General features: G+C 39.8%; 2 protein-coding genes across 5 annotated transcripts in view; one reads left to right on the top strand and one right to left on the bottom strand.

The window, feature by feature from the left end:
* ANKRD28 (ankyrin repeat domain 28) overlaps positions 1 to 2,659 on the top strand; it is a 117,865-nt gene extending 115,206 nt beyond the window's left edge. For 3 of the 4 annotated variants that reach the window (XM_035317660.1, XM_035317661.1, XM_035317659.1), the window contains exon 28: positions 921 to 2,659. In XM_035317660.1, coding sequence (XP_035173551.1) covers positions 921 to 1,207 — 287 coding nt within the window. In that variant the 3' untranslated portion in view covers positions 1,208 to 2,659. The remainder of the gene's footprint in view (positions 1 to 920) is intronic. The other variant, XM_035317662.1, reaches the window with a different exon arrangement.
* A 6,680-nt stretch (positions 2,660 to 9,339) lies between these two features.
* Positions 9,340 to 18,373, bottom strand: BTD (biotinidase). Its single transcript, XM_035319178.1, has 4 exons — positions 18,332 to 18,373; positions 15,392 to 15,623; positions 13,719 to 13,868; positions 9,340 to 11,721 (listed from the first exon to the last, which is right to left on the bottom strand). Exons 2-4 carry the CDS (start codon positions 15,617 to 15,619, stop codon positions 10,537 to 10,539), a joined length of 1,563 nt encoding a protein of 520 aa, XP_035175069.1. The 5' UTR covers positions 15,620 to 15,623; positions 18,332 to 18,373; the 3' UTR covers positions 9,340 to 10,536.
* Positions 18,374 to 18,551: the final 178 nt, after the last annotated feature.

Below are 18,551 nucleotides of genomic sequence, written 5' to 3'. Positions count from 1 at the left end.
ATACCTAAAGGGGGCTACAGCAAAGCTGGGGAGGGACTCTTTGTCAGGGAGTGTAGTGATAGGACAAGGGGGAAAGGCTTTAAACTAAAAGAGGGTAGGTTTAGACTAGATATAAGGAGGAAATTATTCACTATGAGGGCAGTGAGACACTGAAAGAACTTGCCCATAGCAGCTGGCACTGGAAGTGCCCAAGGCCAGGCTGGATGGAGCTTTGGGCAACCTGGTCTTAGGTGTCGCTGCCACTGGTAGGGGGTTGGAACCATACGGTCTTTAAGGTCCCTTCCAACCCAAACCATTCTATGATTCAAGTTTTCCTTTGCTCATATTCTGGTTTTCATTTGAGGTCTTCTCCTATTTTCTGGAAGATTTTTTTCCTTGTAAATGCTTACCGGATGACTCATGTCTCAGATGACTTTCTTCTCTTTCCCAAGTGTAAGACTTCATTCAGTTTATCTCAAGAACTTTCTTTGCACTGACCACTTTAATAAACCTCTGATTTTCCTGTAGGCGCCTTCATGGAAACTTTGAAATCCCAGGGGAAGGAGCAGCTCTGCACTTGGGCAGGGAGAGCACTGGTCTTGAGGCCACGTTCAGCACACAAGCTCCATTTTCTGTTGTGCTGGAAAGCTGTGTGATAGGGATTTTTTTTTTCCCCCAGAGGTACCAAGAGTATTCAAGATCTTAGCAAGAAGCAACCTTTACAAAAAACAGCCCACCAACCTCTGGGATGTTTTTGTAACTAAAATCTTTAAAAAAATATGAACTGATAATGCATTTAATTTTAAGTTCTTTTTATTTTAAACAGTTCAGAGTTAAGCAATGTAAAATATTTTTGGAGCTGAAAGATGACATGATCTTGGAGAAATCTGTACGTTGTCTTTTTGTTTTAAGTGACAGTTGTGTTCTTCCTTGCCTTCCAGGTTACACACCAGCTTTGGCCTGTGCACCCAATAAGGACGTTGCTGATTGCCTAGCTCTCATCCTGTCCACGATGATGCCTGTTTCATCAAGCAGCACATTGCCTTCCTTTACTTTCAATACCATCAATCATTACACCAACACCTCAAAAACTGTCACCTTTGATTCCTTGCCAGTCATGAGGAGTGACCATAGCTCTTATTGTACTTTCAACAATATTGGCAGGGAGGATGGCTACCCCTATACAGAAGAAGACGAACTCAATGACTCTGATTCTGAGACCTATTGAACGCTTTATTTTGTAGGTCTGAAGAGCGAACCCTAAAGCTGGAAAGTCAGCAGACTTGGGCTTTTGAAAAAAAAGCTGTCAGAATTTGAATACAAAAAGAAGACAGACCTTTGAGAAGATGTTTTTTTATTGTGGTTGCATATAAAAAAAAATCTGTGAGACTCTAGGGGGATTTTTAAGAGCATATTTTGCAGAAGAAGCATAAATTCTTGAATAAGTACTTTGAATCCATGGCAAAAAATTCAAATAAAGAATGTCAAAACTGTTTTATTTAACTATTCCACCATTCTGTTTCTGGTGCCAGGAGTAATTTCTGCAGACTAGGCACCCTACTTGATGTAAATGATCGACACTATTGTACAACACAAAGGATGCTAGATTTAAATATTGTCAATAAAACTAAAACCATTTTGAAGGCAATAAATGAGTTTGGTACAGTAGGCATTGTTTGTGCTGCAAATTGCCAAAGGACCAAATAACTTAAAGATTTTTTTTAATTAAATACCTTTTTTGTGAAAACTGGAATAGGTTCTTTGAGAAGTTGTTTTAACCTTAATCACTTCTGGGAAAGAAGCTTAGATTTGGTTTTAAGCGTTGATTTATTTTTTTTATCATCTAAAAGCCTTCCGACACGATTAAATGTACCATGAAAGAAAGCAGATGTATTTTTAAGTTTTGTTTTCGTTTTCTTTTAGATGAAATGAAAATGAACTTGTCATACTTTTATAATACTAAAATTAAACCAGCTAACAAGGTGAAGTCAGGGTGAAAAATGTACAGTGTAATAAACAAGGGAAGGGGAGGGAGATGTGGGAGGGAAACAGGAATTGTTGCACAGTTTTAGATTTTTTAACTTTTGGGTTTTGGATTGAGATTTTTTTAATTTAAAATACGTGAGTAACTTGGAAACTATGAAACTGCATAAAAAATTGAAATGAAATGTCTTGACAACCCTGTTGTGACCGAGAGTTCTTTTCAACGATTTGTCCGCTTCCTTATATCATAAAATTGTACGTAAGATTCAAGCTGTATGTCCCTATCACTTCTTTGTTTTTACAATCCTGGAGTTACAAGGGAGGGGGAGGGGAAGGTGAATTTAAAAGTATATTTCCCTTTTAGCAAAAAGTACAATGTCTGGTCTGTGGGAAGAGCTGTGTATCTTTGTTGTGCTCCATTTAGAAAGTGAACGGCAGAAACAGGTCCCTGTAATGTAGTTCAGACTTGCCCGAAGATTTTTTCTTTTAATTTATAACAGACTACTGTGGTTTTTTAATTGCCTGGAGAATGAAAAACTGACATAAGTAAGCTAAAGTTTCATCTGTTAAATATGAATATTTACTTTATTGGGCTCTGCTTTACCTATAACTGTTACTTTTCAAATGAAACTGCTTATGTACATGCAAGAAATACTTGCATGTCCTGGTAAAGTACAAATAAATTACTACAAACTGATTCCAATTTCCTTTTTATCCTTTTTGTATTGTGAAACTGGAAATCTTTATGATATTGTAAATTATCAGCTGGTTTTCTGAACATAGTGTGGAAACATGGGACAATATTTTGATCTATTTGATAATTTTGTGGGTTTTTTTGAAGAATTAATGAGCATGTACATAGAAATAGTGACTGCTTGAATACTGTATTTACCTGCACTCTTTCAGTACTTCAAGATTCCTGTATATTTTGCGGAGTATAATAAAACCCAAATGTGAGTTCTACTAATGAATAATTTATTTGTATCTAGTAAGCATTAATGGCAAAGTCTCTTTTGTTCAACTGTTAGAGTATATAAAATCTGCTTTACAAAGGCTTTGTAATTCTAAAGTGAAGGTGAGCCATTTGAATTTAAAGTAATTGTAAATGTTAAATTACTTAATTTATTCCTCTAGGCTTCCTTTTAAGTATTACTTTCTTCACTCTTTGTGCTTGCGTTCATCGTTTCTATATACGATATGTTTGCCTTTGAACAGAATTAGATGACTTCAGGGAGATCGTGATTTCTCTTTTCTTCCCTCTGAACCTCTCAAAGTGCAGGGCTACGTGGGAGTGATCGACACGCCTCAGCCCAGCTACTCAGAAGATCCGCGTTAGCCTGTCTTGAGATTCACTGCATCTGTTTAAATACCAAGGCTGAAACAGCATGGATCCATTTCCCCTCGTATTTTTGTGGAAAATCCGAATCAGAATGCCAAGTTGCATCCGTGTTACTGGAAAGGTAACTACTGGATATTCTGTTAATGAAGCCGTCCAACGTTTGTTGTTCCAAACAAACTGTGATGATGTTAATAGGCTTCTATTATCCGGGCTTGACGTTTTTTTGACTTCAAGATGTCCTGTTGTCTCAGTGTGTGGTGTCTGCTGCCATAGGGCAGTTTATAGGAAGGACGCTCCTACCTTACTTGAAATATTAGCAAGGAAGCAGAAACAGAACTATTCGTGTCTGCCGCATGCCTCGATGATTGAGGGGAAAAAACTTGGAAGGTGTTGACTTGAAAGTTAGGTTCAAATATGGAATACAAATGGAAAAAATAATGCTGTTGAAAACCTGTATGTCAATCAGAAATTATGCCTCCTATAATTCGTTACTCCTCACATTTTGAGGAAGAAAACTTTTTTTGCCGTGTTAATTTGCCTTATTTGTAAGTTAAAAAGAAGTTTTGTGAACTTTCTAGGGTTAAAGATGTCTGACTTGTGTTACAAACCACTAACTTCATTTAGGGATTCAGAGTTGCATGTATCTCATCGGAATTCATCCAGTGAACCTGTGGATTTCAACTTGCATTTGGTTGTTCCACGCTGCTGGTATAGGTTGGACAGTAACTGAGTAACTGTGCCTGGTAAGTGATAACTGGGGCTATTACTAGAATACGGTCTTATTCCAGAAACGGAAAAGTTTGTTTAAAGAACATGCTACCCTTGTTTGAGGCTACTTCATTAATGAGAGCTCAACAAACAGAAGGTTTCTTGTTGCTGGAAAACAAATAATGCTGTCTGTAGTCGGTATGGCTGTTTTTCTGTTTGCGTTCATACCCGCATGGAGGCCTGTTTTCCTTCCAGAAAATGACACTGGATCCCACATTTTTCAAAATAAGTCCTACTTTTTTTCTTTTTTTTTTCCTTTCCTTTTTTTTTTCTTTTTTTTTTTTTTCTTTTTGTACAGATTAATAGGGCACCATTACTGTTACAGCCTTCATCCAAACACCCTCTTGGATTTTCACCAAGAGAGGGTGGGGAGGCTTGGCTGGACTGGTGAAGCCAAGTATTAGAATAAAGGAACCCTTTTTTTTGTGTGTGTGTGGGGCGGGGGGGGGGGGAATGGACTTAGGAATGACAATGAGCTCTGATCAGCTTTTTGTGTACTCTGACTTTGATGTTTTATGGACTTTTCAGTTCTCAGGATAAATGTTCTGCAGGAGAAAATGCCCCGTTAGGACAGAACCCACTGGGCTGTGCTGTTACTTTCAGAGTGTACTGTGTTCATGTAAATGCTTGATGCTGTTAGAAGTATGAGTCTTTTTATTTATTATTTTCCTTTCAGGCATGACCCGTTTGTAATCAAATAGATTTTTCTTATAATATTGTATAAAGTCTTGTCTTCTACTTCATGTTTCCTACTTGTTGCTTCTCCAGCACCAAATCTCTCCAAAACAATCATACAAATATATTTGGAACAATCAGAGCTTAGAAATATGCATGTTTTAAAACTTGGATCTTTTTTTTTGTTGTTTGAAAGCAACAAATACTGCAGTAATCCAAATAACTTAATCTATTTATATTCTAGTTTGAGAGGGCAAGAACAGTCATTAGCATCACTTGGTTTGATATAATACTAGTGTTGTTTGGGTAGTTGAGCTTCTTTATTTAAAAATACATATATATATATATATATATGTGGTGAGCTTTCTGTTAATTATGTTAATTATACACTTTCTGTTAATTATCTGCTCACCAGCTGGGTGAGCAGATAGGCCTGTAAAAAGATCACAAGAAGTGAATACCATACAATACTGTACGAAGGGTTGTTGTCTTAGTTCTCTTAGTTTTGAGAAGTTTTATCACATGGATAATCATAGAACATTTTTAATAGCACCAGATGTCCGTGGCACTCACACTCCCTAATTCCATCAGTGGGTCAGCGAGGTTCACATCTTAAAAGCAGAAACCTAAATAAAAAGGCTAAGTGTTCAGGGAAACAGCAGTTCTGCAGAAGAACTGGAGGACATGCTCTTTGCTCAGAGCAGCAGCAGCGAGGGAGGTCCATGGGCTTCCCTGGCTGCAGCAGGAGGAGCTGGGGGACAGCTCTCCTCGCTTCCCACCACCGCTCTGTGACTCTGATGGTACTCAGCCACTTCCCAACGGAAAGGCCACAGTGCTTTTGGTTTAAAAGTCTTGATTCAAGATGATGATAATCCCTGATCGATCCTGACTCAATTCAGAATATTAATCTTGGAGAGGAAGGGCCTTTATCGTGTCCTAACAAGTAGTTAAAAGTTTTTACCACCACCTCCATAGGTCCAGATTTAAATTCAGCAAAGTACACATTTTAATATCGGGGAAAAAAGCAAGTATTTAATTTCTTGAAGTTGGTCCAGCAAATTTATATAAATCCTTAAATCAGAGATTGACTGGTAATTAGAGCCTCTTGTGGTAATCTCCCAATGGTTTGGGATAAATTTCTCATAATCTTTTAATATGGTGCAAGAGTTGATAGGACTTGGAGAAAATTTCTTTCAGATTAGGGTTACAAACCTTTATTTATAAATCTGTAGCTGTGACTGTATATAAATTGGACAAGAATTTGTGAAACACGGGTCTGTCTCCTTTACAGAAACCAGAGATGTCAAATGGAAAGAGACATAACGTAGGTCTCTTGGTTTCTATTTGTTCAAGCTCATAGCTTTAGCTTCTTTATTTTTCTGTAGCCATTTTCTCGCTATAACATCTCTATATTCTGAAGACTTAAATTCAAGGAACCATGCATTTATTTGAAGTGGCAAAACTGGTTATTCTTAAAATGTCATCACACTATTATCCATGTACGATCCTACACCCAGGCCCCTAGAGTGATCCCTGTATCCTCACCTACCTACTGAAAGAAAACTTTCTGCATTTGTCAGTTGTTCAGTCATCCAAAACCCATTGAAATGTATTGGTTCCCTTTCCCTGGGGAAGACAAGTTTCAGCCATGAGTAAAATTTTCAAACTACTGTTTTTTTTTCCCCTGTCTCTCCAACTCATCCCTGACCTGAGCATTTCTGATGGGGGAAGAAGATGAATGTCACTACTTTCAGGACTTGAAGGTTCGTTGAAATTCTTTGCAACCTGGCATCCCAATCTCTTAGCACCGATATTTGTCTTCAAATGAAGCAGTACCTAAATTGGCTATGCTTCCATAGCGCCTTGTGTCACTGCGCATCATGATACACTGAGCTCCTGCGTTCCGTGCGGCATTTTAAAATTTAGCAATTTTCAAGCTGAGGTAGGGAAAGGAATCTTGCAGTATTTCATCATTTAACCATAAACATAGTTGAATAATATGGAACCTGAAGAGCCTTTCAAGCTGCTTCACCATTATTAGTGTCATTAAATATTTAAAACCATCTTACATTCTCTTATGCATTAAAACTGCGATAGAAACAACCAGAAATTTTGCTATTCAGCTTCACAAGAGAACAAAACAAACCCCTGTTTCCAAGCCTTTTCAATGACAGGTGCTCGGGTTTTCTTCTCAGTGTCTCTGGGAATTGATTTGCTTCAGAAAATTTAAGACACGGCTTTTTGTTTTCTGGAATGGTGGTTCTTTTTACTGATTTTTTTTTTTTTTTAATATGCATAAATGGAGGAAGAGGGCAGTTCTTTCTAGCCACTGAACGTGTGTGCCAGTAGTGTTGATTAACCGTTGTTTAGACTCTTTCTGTAGGAGTTCTGAAAATGTTCTTCATTGGGTTCTTTTATTCAGCTTAGCTGCTGCTCTCTCTGAAGCAGCCAAAGAAGGTGGTCAGTTTCCTGTGGTGCTCCTCTTGGGATTTCCAAGGTGCCAGGCTATTAGTTAAATACCTGATGCTGCAGGACAGGCCACAGCCAGGGCAAGGCTGTGCTGTGCCTCATGAAGGTGGCGGCGTCCTCGGTTCCTTGTTGGCTGCAGGAGGCTCTCAAAGCTCTCACTTCTGTCTGTTCATTTCACCTGTAAAGATCTGCGAGTGCAAGCTTGTGCCCAGTGTGTTGTAAAGGTGTTTGTTCACAACAGCTTGTCTCAGTCTGTTCCCAAGTTTCCAAGCCTGTTCATGTGCTTCTCAGTAACTTAACTCTGAAGTCCTGCTTGTCAAATGTTCCTTTGGTGTGTTTCCTGGCGGTTTCTCTTGCTACGCTCAGTGTCCCCACAGCTACCTGTGTCACTCACTGGTGCTGTGAATCCCCAAGCAGCAGGTCCCTTAGGAAGAAGCCCCAGCACCTCTGAGTTGCATGCTGATGCCCCTCGCTGCACAGGGCTTTTCTGGTCTTCCCCTTCCCCGTAGGCAGCACCAAGACCCTTTAGAGATAGGGTCCGCCGCTGTCCTTCTCAGACAGGGTGTTCCTTTGGTCTCGGTATGAATTTCTTCCAAACCCTGACTTCATTTACATCAGCAGGCTGAGTGATTTATAGCTGTTGTCAACTTAAGCAGTGCTTCCTGTATGTCAGAAGATCTTGTTTTCTGGGTGGGTTGGTTGGTTGCACTCAGAGACGGAAACTGCTCAGGAAGCTTTAATAAAGCTGTTTATGCCCATTGAAGAGAGCTGATGAAGGTGTGGGTTACGGTGCTTAACAAGTCTGCCTGCGTGAGCTTCAGCCTTGCTAAAGGCTTCTCACGCCCTCAGTCAATGGCATTTAGCTTCACTCACACCCTAAGAGCACAGGGTCATTGGAGAACGGAGCTGCGCTGGGATTGCTGTCCCAGCACAGACGTTCAGGATGCGTGTACCAGGGGTTATGAGTGTAGTAGGTTATTATTGCTCAGCCACCCAGTTTTAGAGTGGATGCATCTCTTGTTGCTTGAAGGTCAGCAGGTCAAGGCAATTTCATGGTAATTTTCCGCATCGTACTGTCTGGTCCATTTTTTTCCACTGTAAAGGCTGTATTTTTAGGGGTGAAGGGGACAAGGTATGAAAACACACCCTAGAACTTAAGCGGTCCTCTTCAAGGAAGAGACAGAGCAATGTGCCCCATCTAAACTGTGAGGCCAGAATGCCTGTTTTGTAATAGCTCTGATGTACCCTAAGTTAGAATAGCTCCTTAGAACATGCTTTGCAAGTATCTCACAGATAACTGCCTTTTTTTTTTTCCTTAAGCATAGCAAATACGTAATACAGTTTACTTGTTTATTGTAACAACTGCTTTGGAACTGAATATGGAAGAGTACTTAGCACAAAAGAATGCGTGGTTTTTAATCCACAGAGTGGGGTGGGGAGGCCAGTCCTGGTGGCTGAAATTCTCCGGTCATTCAACCTTTCTTTCCCTTTCTTTCCTTTGGATGTTATCACTGGTACTACAACCAGAAGCTCAATAAACACCACAAATGCTCTTCTGTTCTGTTCTGCGTGCTCTGACATTTGTGCAGCTTTCAGCAGGACCACCACTATGGGTGCAAAACAATTACTGATTTGTAATAACCCTGTGCTTTGTGTGGCAGGGAGCTACTTTTACATGAGCAAACTTACCTCTAATGAGATTTAGGAACTCCCCTCCCCATACTTCTGCCAAACAGATGCTGCAGGACAAACAAACTTGTCTTGCTGTGTCAAAGCAGTGTGACCAGGTCCTGGCTCACAGTAATGTAGGTTGGAGAAGGGAAGTCTGATAGAACAGAAGATTGTAAATATTTATATAATCATTTTGCGTAAATACGTGAGATACCCTGAGGTAGAAAATAAGCAATTTCATGAATATTTTGGTTTCTGAAAGCCGAACATGAATTTGTTCAAATCAGGAGAATATTGAGTAACTTTCAGCATATGTACTTGTTGCCAAAGTGGTTTGAGTTTGAAGACATCTCGGAGCTGTCTCAGACAACCCCACCTGAGACACAGCTCTCCCCTTCACGCTGTACTCCTCACAGCAATCAGAACAGTAGATTCGGTGCCTGGAACACAAGGACTCACCCAAGGAATGACTGTGTTTATTGTTGTTTACTTAACAGCTGTTACACAGATTGTAACAGCCAATGAGACCACAAGAAGTTGTAATTCTTGAGAAGAAATTATTTTCTCTGAATTTAAACCCAAATTAATACCCTTTGAATATTCTCTTCACTGCAGTAAAAGAGTTTGTCGCTGCAGTATAATATTTATAGCACCTAATCTCATTATTGCTCTGGAAAGAAGGGTGTGTTTTACTCGTTTAGCAGCAGGAACCTACCATCTGGCACACAATTTATGCAAAAACCTTACTGTCCCACAAATCGTTACGTGCTTTTCACAGCTTATTGAATGAGTTTATGAACAACCTCTAAGATGTCTCAAGTCAAAACAGGCTTGGAATGACCTCTCTTTTATACAGGGAAAGTTACAGTACTGAAGTAGTGCATAACCTGAGCAACGAACAGCAACAAGTGTTTTCTTTAAACACAATTCCTTGCACAGGAGGGTGGAAAGTATGTCTTAATGAAGTCTAGTGTTTCACAATCGGTTGATATACTCTTCTCCAGATGAGTTGTTCCATAGATGTTTAAAGCAGTACCGTTCAGTTATTCTTTATATAGGAAAAGCTACAGAGGTTGCTAACAGAACTGCAGACAACCAAGTGGCCAGTCAGTGGTAATTATTTCAGGTGGGAGGAGGGCTGGGGGTTAATAATAAGGAAAAAGAAATCCTTGCACCCTAACCAGTAATCAGAACTTCACCATATACAAGCCATATTTTCATGCATGTCATGCATGGTATTTGTGTCGTCAACTCCATTCCCTATTTTTTCTTCCTTTTGTAGTGGTTTTCCATTCCATGTATTTCCATAACCCTAGCCACGACCCAAGAAAAACAAAAGATTAAATGTAAAGGGGCAAATTCAGTTTAAATGAGAGACTATTTTCCCAGTATAAAACATCTCAACACATTATAACAAGCCTTCATAGTTGCAAGGCAGTTTGTTTACTTCTGGAATGAGACAAGCTTCCAAGGTACAGACCGTGGTTTTATAGCCTCTTAGATTAATTGCTTTGGTTATCATTTCAAATGGGGAACATAATTGGCCAATCGTGTAACAAACATACCTGAAGATCTTGGAAGTACAGATAGTTCATGTTAAGATACACGCTCTGAAAATGTAAGCAGTTTTCTGATTCAGTCAACTATCTGTGCTAGTCCTTTTCATACCACCTCCCGTACAGAGCAGCAGTCAGTAAGCCAGATGATGTTCTATTTTTGCTCATGAAATAGTGGTGGTTTTTCCAGCCCATGTGATCAGCAAAGTCCAAGGTAATGCCAGATGTCAGCAGTAAAGGGAAGATATATGGAGTACTCATATTTCCCCAGAGCTGGAAATCTATCAAGGCAGAGGCATCCGTAACCTCCTGCCCGCAAGTGCTTAAGCTGAGACCACCACACTTTACTAGGGCGCAGGCCTGGACATAGTATGTGCCATGTACTGTATGGAGCCCATCAAAAACTCCCAAAGCATATAATTCATCCGTTAAACCAGATCTCCGATAATTTAAGTAACAACAGAGGGTATTTGCACAAACCTGGAGCTTTCCTTTTTCGCCCCAGACAGGAACAAAAGTGAAGTTGTCATACATCATTTCTGCATAGAACTGGGGAGGTAACTGTTCGCTTCCTTTTTCTAATACTTTAGCAGGGCTCTCCTGTCCCTCCTTAAAGCAAACTTGATCGTCCATTGGGGAACTTGTAAAAGTCCTGCACGAGTGATGTAAGTTCTCTCCGAATCTTTCATTAGTCTCTAAACTGGTTTTGTAATCAGTGGTAATCACAGGAATTTCTGCGACTATGAGCTTGCCACCATAGCTTTCCATGTTGTGGCAGATGAATGATTTGACTGGAGTGTATATGCCGCTCCCTGTCATGCCCAAGGTAGGGTGGTGGATATTAGCTGCTAAAATGTTGACATTGAAAGCTGTTGCAAAAGCTTGCTGAAACTCTACAGCAGACAGGAGTGGGAGCTGGTTCATCCAGGCAGTGGGATATACAACTTGTTTTAAGTTGTATTGTCTGATCAGCTTCACTGCAGGCTCAAAGAAGAGTATATCAAAGCAAGTGAACATACCAAACTTGCCAGCAAAAGGGGTCTCAAAGAGCGTATAGTCAGGCTCTGGAGGGGCATCAAAAGCATATTCGAAATACAGATTGTGCTTGCGGTAGGTGGCTACCAGCATACCGGCGTCATCGAATGCCACATTGGTATTGAACTGGTATCTTCCATCTGCTGGGCAGTGAGGATCAGTGTGCCCACAGGGCTGCTTGGTTCCTAAGTTTGCCACGAGGAATATTTTGTTGTTCAATGCCATGCAGCTCAGACGCTGCAGAACCTGGAGAAACAGGATATGGAGGGATAAGTTTTATTTCAGCAACTCTAGTGTATTTCATACTGTTCAAATTGTTCAATTTCCAGTTGAAATCAACACATTTGAACTTATCTGTAAAATTTATATACAGCAATAACGTTATGATGAAAGCTATTGGAATCCATTACTTTCTAGACCAAAAAGTGTTTCAGGTACTAATTTCAAGATGGCTTTGAAAAAAAAAAAAAAAAAATCTGGCTTTTATTTCCCGAGAAGTAAAAAAAATAATTCTCTTTACTTCAAGGGCTTGCTGTTACACCAGTGGCCTTAAACCACCATAACAGATCTACATTTACCTTTAGAAAGACAAACTTCTAATTATGATCATCTGCAGCTGCAATAGTTTGTTACTTCAACTACTTTACTACTTTCAGAGTTTTTGTCCTAAATAAAAAAAAATAAATAAAATTGATTACTACCCACAACTTACAAAAGCAGAGAGATAAACAGATTTTACTTAATTATAGAAAATAAATACTGAAAGTTAGACTGCAGTACTACCAGGATGTTTCTTCCAACCCAGAGAAAGCTGCACATTAACTGCCGTTCATTTTCTGTGTGGGTAGGCCTGCCCAGTATGATGTGGCACAGGACAGATAGATCTGAAGCTAAATCTGAGCAAGCACAAATAAGCCAGCAGAACTTAAATCATGTTCCTAGGGCTGACCCCCAAATTGAATAACACTGCTGAGAAGGCATATGTATTGCTCAGGCAGAACACAGTTTACTGGCTTCTGAGGCACAGGCCTCCTAGGATTTCTCTGCACTGCACCATGCCCACCAGATATATTGGCCACTTTAAATCAGACTATGTAGATATTTTTGGATAGCTTTTCAGGTTACAGTGGGGTGTCACTGTAATTTAAAGTTATGCGTTAATATAAAACATATCTTCAAAACATTTTCTGTAGTTCTGCTGAAATGAGAAGCTGTGCATTAGCGAGAATGCTGACTGATGCAAGTAGCAAAATGGGTGGGAATTTAAACATACTGCTTGTTTTGTCTGTTTAGCATACTTAAAGACAGTAGATAAAGGTATATCACCACAAAACACCATTTAAAATTTATTTTTAAAAATATTTTCATTCTGTGTCTTCAAATCAAGCTTGCCCTGGCTAAGTGCAATAAAACCCCAAAACTTCCAGAACTGCAAACTCCAAATAGGATCTGAATGTCAAACTAAATTTTTGCTTGCTTGCTTGCACGTGGTTATTGGTAATAAAGATTCATAGGTCAAAGCAGGTCACCATTTATAACTGCGATCCCTGTTTGCACAGGAATTCTGCTGTCTTAGTAGGCACACGAACAATTACAGTATTGACTACAGTAACGTTAGAGAAATAAATAGTTTGTATTACTAAGTATAGCATAATTTTTAACATTAGGTTCAGAAGAGTAAATGGAAGTACCATTTTTGTAACTTGCAGATTACCTCCTCTGTAATCACACTCCATCTGTGTTAAGTTGTGACTTCTATTACATTTTAGCAGGTCCAGCCCTGTTCTTTTGCGATTTTACAGACAATCAAAGAGTCAGAATGTTTTCAAGTCATTACATCCATGGAAAGCTCAGATTATTAAGACTGAGTAACAAGAATGTATCAGAAATGATGATACTGTAATGTTGTTTTATTAAAACAGTGTCATTCAAAAGAAAATTGCAAACTGCTAGGAATGTAAGAGGTATGTAATAAGATATTACCATTCCATAGGCTGGGAAGCAGAAGTTCAGAAGCCCAGAAGGCTCATAAACAAGCTAATCTTTCTTGTATGTAACTAAAATCCTCCTCCGCTAACAATTAAACCAGCATCAACAGAGTTCATGAAAACAGAATCTGATACTGTGAGTTCTTACACTTCTTGCTTACTTCCCTAAGCAAAACTAGAGGCGGTTATGCACTTAGAGGATGAATCTAACATTTAGTTATTCCACTTCTCTACAGAAAACATTCCTACAATTACCTCTGTGTCATTGAACAAATACATCTCTCTGCATGGATTCCATTTCACAGCGTGTGAATGTGGAACAAAATCTAAGTAAGGATAAATGGATCTTCTGGTGAAGTTGAAGCCATGGATTCCATCTTCAGGAAAAACAATGATCTGTGCCCCCTGTATATAAAACAAATGCATGTTTTGTAGGGATAGCAAAACCAACCTAAATATGAAATATTGAAATATGAAAATATGAAAAAAATGAATATATTGGTGAAGGAGAGCTAAAGAAAGTTAAGGATAATCCAAGTTTGGTTTGATTTGAATGTAGTTTGAAGGTATCTATCCTTTAACAGCATGGTAGGTGTAACTGTGTGTATACACACACACATATATATAAAACCTCACATAAACAATAACTTATTTAACCTAAATCATAACTTTAGCTTGAGAAATAATTTGATGTTATTTTCAGGGTGTGTTAGTAAGAGCAGACTTCTCTCAATTCTTACCAGAAATATTCTCCCTTCACACAAGTCACAAGAACAGCATAATTCAGGTTAAAGATTAATTATGTTAAAATATGTCTTAACGTTGTTTTCAGAACTATGCCAGTTGTGGATGAAGTTTATCAAAGGTACAGTATCTGCATCAAACGTACCATAACTGTGTCAAAGGAGCAGCATCACTTGAGTCCAGTCCTACTGGAATACTACCTGAAAACAATCCAAATAGGATTGTTTCCAGAAACAGCTTGACTGTGGAAGCAGTGCATGTTCTAGTAGCAACGCAGCCATGACAGGGCTAGGCTGGCACTACTGAAAACTTACAGATACTTGTTCTTGAAAACATGGTTGATTCCTCTTACATCAGACCTAGCATCAGTCACTCAAAACCCCATATCTTTTGATAAGTCAGTTCAAATGTGTTATCTGTGCTATGGCTTTGGGATAATTTATGGTGTTTTGGTTGCAGTACTGCATAAAAATAGCTATCATGCTTCCAGACTGTGAGGCCCAGGAACCTGAACTTTAAAAAAAAAAAAATCTGTTCCAAACCAACAGCTTCGTGTAACCTGCAAATCACTTCTCTGCATAGGAATAAGGCCTGCTTCCTCTGACTAGAAGCAGCCTTGAGTTTTCTTGGGGAGGAAGGGAAAGGAGGCTGTGCGTAACAAGTGCCAGATACACAGGTCTTTCTATTTAGAGAGGACTGTTCCACAAACAGTAGGAGAAAGGAATGGAAAACTTTACTTCAACAAAACTGTTAATGGTGGAACATTCATTTCCAAAGCATTAAACTTCTTTGGTGTTTAGAAACATTCAGGAATTTCCATTGAGAGCACTGGAATAAAATCAAAGCCAGAGACGTAAAACAATCTTTCAATAAAAACATTCCATTGAAGAAAACAGAAAGGAGGCAGGTATCCAGACCAAAATAGAAAAATAATTTCCCTACACTAAATAACTATAGGTATGTTTTTCCAAGCTTGGAATAACTTGAGTAAGGCGAGCTGCTAATTGGCCTGACTTTTTCCTGAGCTGCTGGCAGGTCAGAATGTCTGAAAAAAACAGACCATAGTTATGTATATAAATATGGCTGCAGTTGCCTGGGAACACAAATGTGAAAGATTATCCTCAAATAGCACTTACTCTATATATACATAGGACACAAGCAACCGCTCCTAAGCCATGGCATACCTGCCTTGCAGCAGCCACTACTTGCTGCTCGTAGATGTCCAGGTTTCTGCCCATGAGCTGCAGCGCTGACCGGCGATCAACAAGGGCGGTGGGGTCGGGGCTCAGTATGGACTCGTGTTCATACACAGCAGCGATGTAACGCGCCTCCTCAACTCTTCCTGAGACAACTTGGGAGCAGAAAAAGCAGACGGACAGCTTCCAGCACAGATTCACCATGTTGCAGGCCATAAATCTGGAGGGGAAAAAACAGCTGGGTAGGGGGCCTCGAATAACAACACGCCAGGAATTTAAGATTAAACATGGACTGTAACTGAGACTCTGAGCAGTGGTTGAACTGAGTGTGGTCTTTTAAATTCCCAAACAAACACGTGTATATTGTTTCTAAAACTTCAGTCTAACTACCTTGGTGTTTTAAAGGCCTGTTCTATTTAAAAGCCTTTTTGCTAGGTACAGAGTTGCACTGATCTCCTTGCTTATCTCCCTTTACAGTTATCTTCCTCATATATTTATAGATCTATCGTACCACATATCAAAACATCTCTGGGCAAAGTTAAAAGCAGATCACAAACATGCAGTGTCTCCCCCATTTGGTGATAACAGTGATTTGTAAGTAGCAATTCTTAAAATTACTTGGACACTATATTTAGCAGACAAGTAGCAACACAACATTTTATCAGTACTAACAGAGATAATTGCCGAAGAATTTGAAACTTCTGCATTTATCTGTTTTTCTGCCATGGAAATGCCTCTCCTGATAGATTCTGAATTTTCACTTTATTCCAACTCTGCATATGTAATAAGTAGACTAATTTGTTTCATACAATGAAGCTTTTTCCAACTTTTATGAAAATGTTGAATGCAATTCAGATCCACATTCCTCCTGTGCAGATAGGGTAACAAATGCTTTCACAGGAATAACAACAAAGCAAAAATTGCAACAAAATGCAAAAAAACCTTGCATTACTGAGCTTTGCTTAGATTTACTTCTTTCCTATCTTGTTCAATCACCATGACCTCAGTAGTAGCATTGAAAGGCAGTGAACGTGTTTACTATATTTTTTCAGTGGAGAAATCCCTTTATGCTCCTACTTTTGAGGCTGTGCAGCAGAAATAAATGAAGAACTGAAGTCTGGAAGGCTGGGGCATCCTCTCTAATGTGGGCTCCCTACGTAGCTTTTTTTGACTTCCCAAGTTGGTAACACCCTATACTTACACAGAACATGGTCAGTGACTGTGCAATACTTATGAAATACTACAGAAACACCACGTTCTCCAGAATTTGAGCAATAAACATACAATGTGAGATTTCAGTCTTTGTCACCCCTGTGTTGCTAGTATTAAGAAATAAATGCTGAATGTCAGTGAAGATGAAAGAGCGTGAAGGAGAGATATGCTGATGCTAGTTATTGATCATAAAATCATCGAATATTCCAAGTTGGAAGGGACCCATAAGGATCATCAAGTCCAACTCCTTGCACCGCACAGGTCTACCCAAAAGTTTAGACCACGTGAAACCATTTAGACCATTGATGGCCCACAGTCTTCAAGTTCAGTTATTGACTTTGTAAGCTCCAACTTTGTCCTGTGCAGCGGTCAGCTTTGCAAAGGAAATCTGATCAGAATTCAGCAATACCAAGGTGCAAATGAAGATATAAAGCAGCAACAGGGGGATGGAGAAGGGAGAAGAGGTGGGAACCCTCGCACTGTTAAGGAAGCCACTGAAAATAAACACACTGTAGCACTTCACTGACAAAACTCTTTTCTATTTCTGTCATCCCTTCAGAGCCAAAATGCCTATTTAGGACAGGAATGGGTTCTCATCAGCCATTCCCTAACAAAGTTGTCAACAAGGATGTAATTAGAATTCTTCGCTACTAGCAATGGAAAACTTGCAGAGTTTGAGATCACAGGATGAAACCGCTATGCATCAGAAAAACAGTCTTTCTGTCTTACAAGCCAAACATAGCAACATACAAAATGAACAGGGCATCTAAAAGAGGAAGGAATTCACATTACTATCTCAAACGTTTCAGACCAGCAGAAAATAAACCATGGCTAAAAAGTGAGAATTTTCCAAGCCTATCAGTAAAATACATCATTTCGTTGTAGCCCTTCCTCTTTTAGATGCACGAGAGTTTTAGCAGTGAACATCTGACTATACAAGCTCATCCATCTGAACTTGTGACAACTGAAATAATTCAGTAACTACAGTAATTCCCCTGAGGCCTTTCCCCTGGCTGAGATTACCGCTAGTTCCACACACAACGGCTGTGCACTTGTGAGGGCTCCCTAATGCCCTTTTTGACAGCTTCGACAACAGAAACGTGGTAGCTAATGAAGTGCTTCTAACAAGGAGAGCTGTGACGAGCTCCAAGGCTGGGCTTAGGGACAGTAACCTTTTCAGCCAAAAGTAGGACACGGTCAGGGTTTACTCATTCCATAGCCCACGAGGCTTCAAGTAAGTCTCAGCTACGTTCTCTTTTTTTTTTTTTTTTTTTTTTTTTTTTTTTCTCCTCCTACCCCTAGTGGCAAGTGCAATCAAATAAATCCTTTTCCTGAAGAGAAGGCAACATGTTTAGGGTCTACAGAGCTGTCAGCTCACCTAAGTCCCAACTTTAAAGGAAATTTTCATAAATTGAAACGCTTTATAACTTAACCTCTTGTCCTGTCCTTTTCCTGTGATTTACGTGATCTCTTGCCTGGCAGCTATGCTTCGGTGTGATCACTTCACAAACCCAAAGGTGTTTCACAGCAGAGAAATGCAGCACACACAGAGAAAAGCAATGTGAATGCTGCTTCTTAGCACCAGTATATTAGCAGAATCCAATAGACTGTACAAAACAGAAGCTCCAGGTCCTCTTAAATGGCTGTTAAGCTCTACCAGCAGCACAGCTAGAAGTAATTATGTCTTTTCCACATGGCGTTTTACCCACAACTTACGCGACGCCGCTGCCGCTCACTCGATACCCAACCAACGCGGATCTGCAAACACAACCAAACTCCAATTACGTTTTATTTTTCCTCCGGTGACCCCTCCCACCCACCGACTTCGCGGGCAGCACCACCTCCCACCGTGTCCCCCCGGCACCCCGCCGCCTCCGACCCCCTCCCCTCACGGCCCCCCGGCCCCTCACTGCCGCCCACCAGCCGCCTCCTCACG

Source organism: Oxyura jamaicensis, chromosome 2 (genome assembly GCF_011077185.1).
Source record: "Oxyura jamaicensis isolate SHBP4307 breed ruddy duck chromosome 2, BPBGC_Ojam_1.0, whole genome shotgun sequence".
In the NCBI taxonomy this organism is placed as follows: Eukaryota; Metazoa; Chordata; class Aves; order Anseriformes; family Anatidae; genus Oxyura; species Oxyura jamaicensis.
The sequence above is the reverse complement of the archived record's forward strand: the minus strand, read 5'-3'. Positions and strand labels throughout refer to the sequence as shown.

Bases quoted from the DNA above. Each gene is read 5' to 3' on its own strand.
- BTD (XM_035319178.1), bottom strand. From the start codon at position 15,619: ATGGCCTGCAACATGGTGAATCTGTGCTGGAAGCTGTCCGTCTGCTTT. The intron at 13,869-15,391 runs GTATGCCATGGC...TTTTATATACAG, and splicing joins TAGTGGCTGCTGCAAGGCAG to GGGGCACAGATCATTGTTTT. The intron at 11,722-13,718 runs GTAATTGTAGGA...CTGTTTCTCCAG, and splicing joins ATTTGTTCAATGACACAGAG to GTTCTGCAGCGTCTGAGCTG.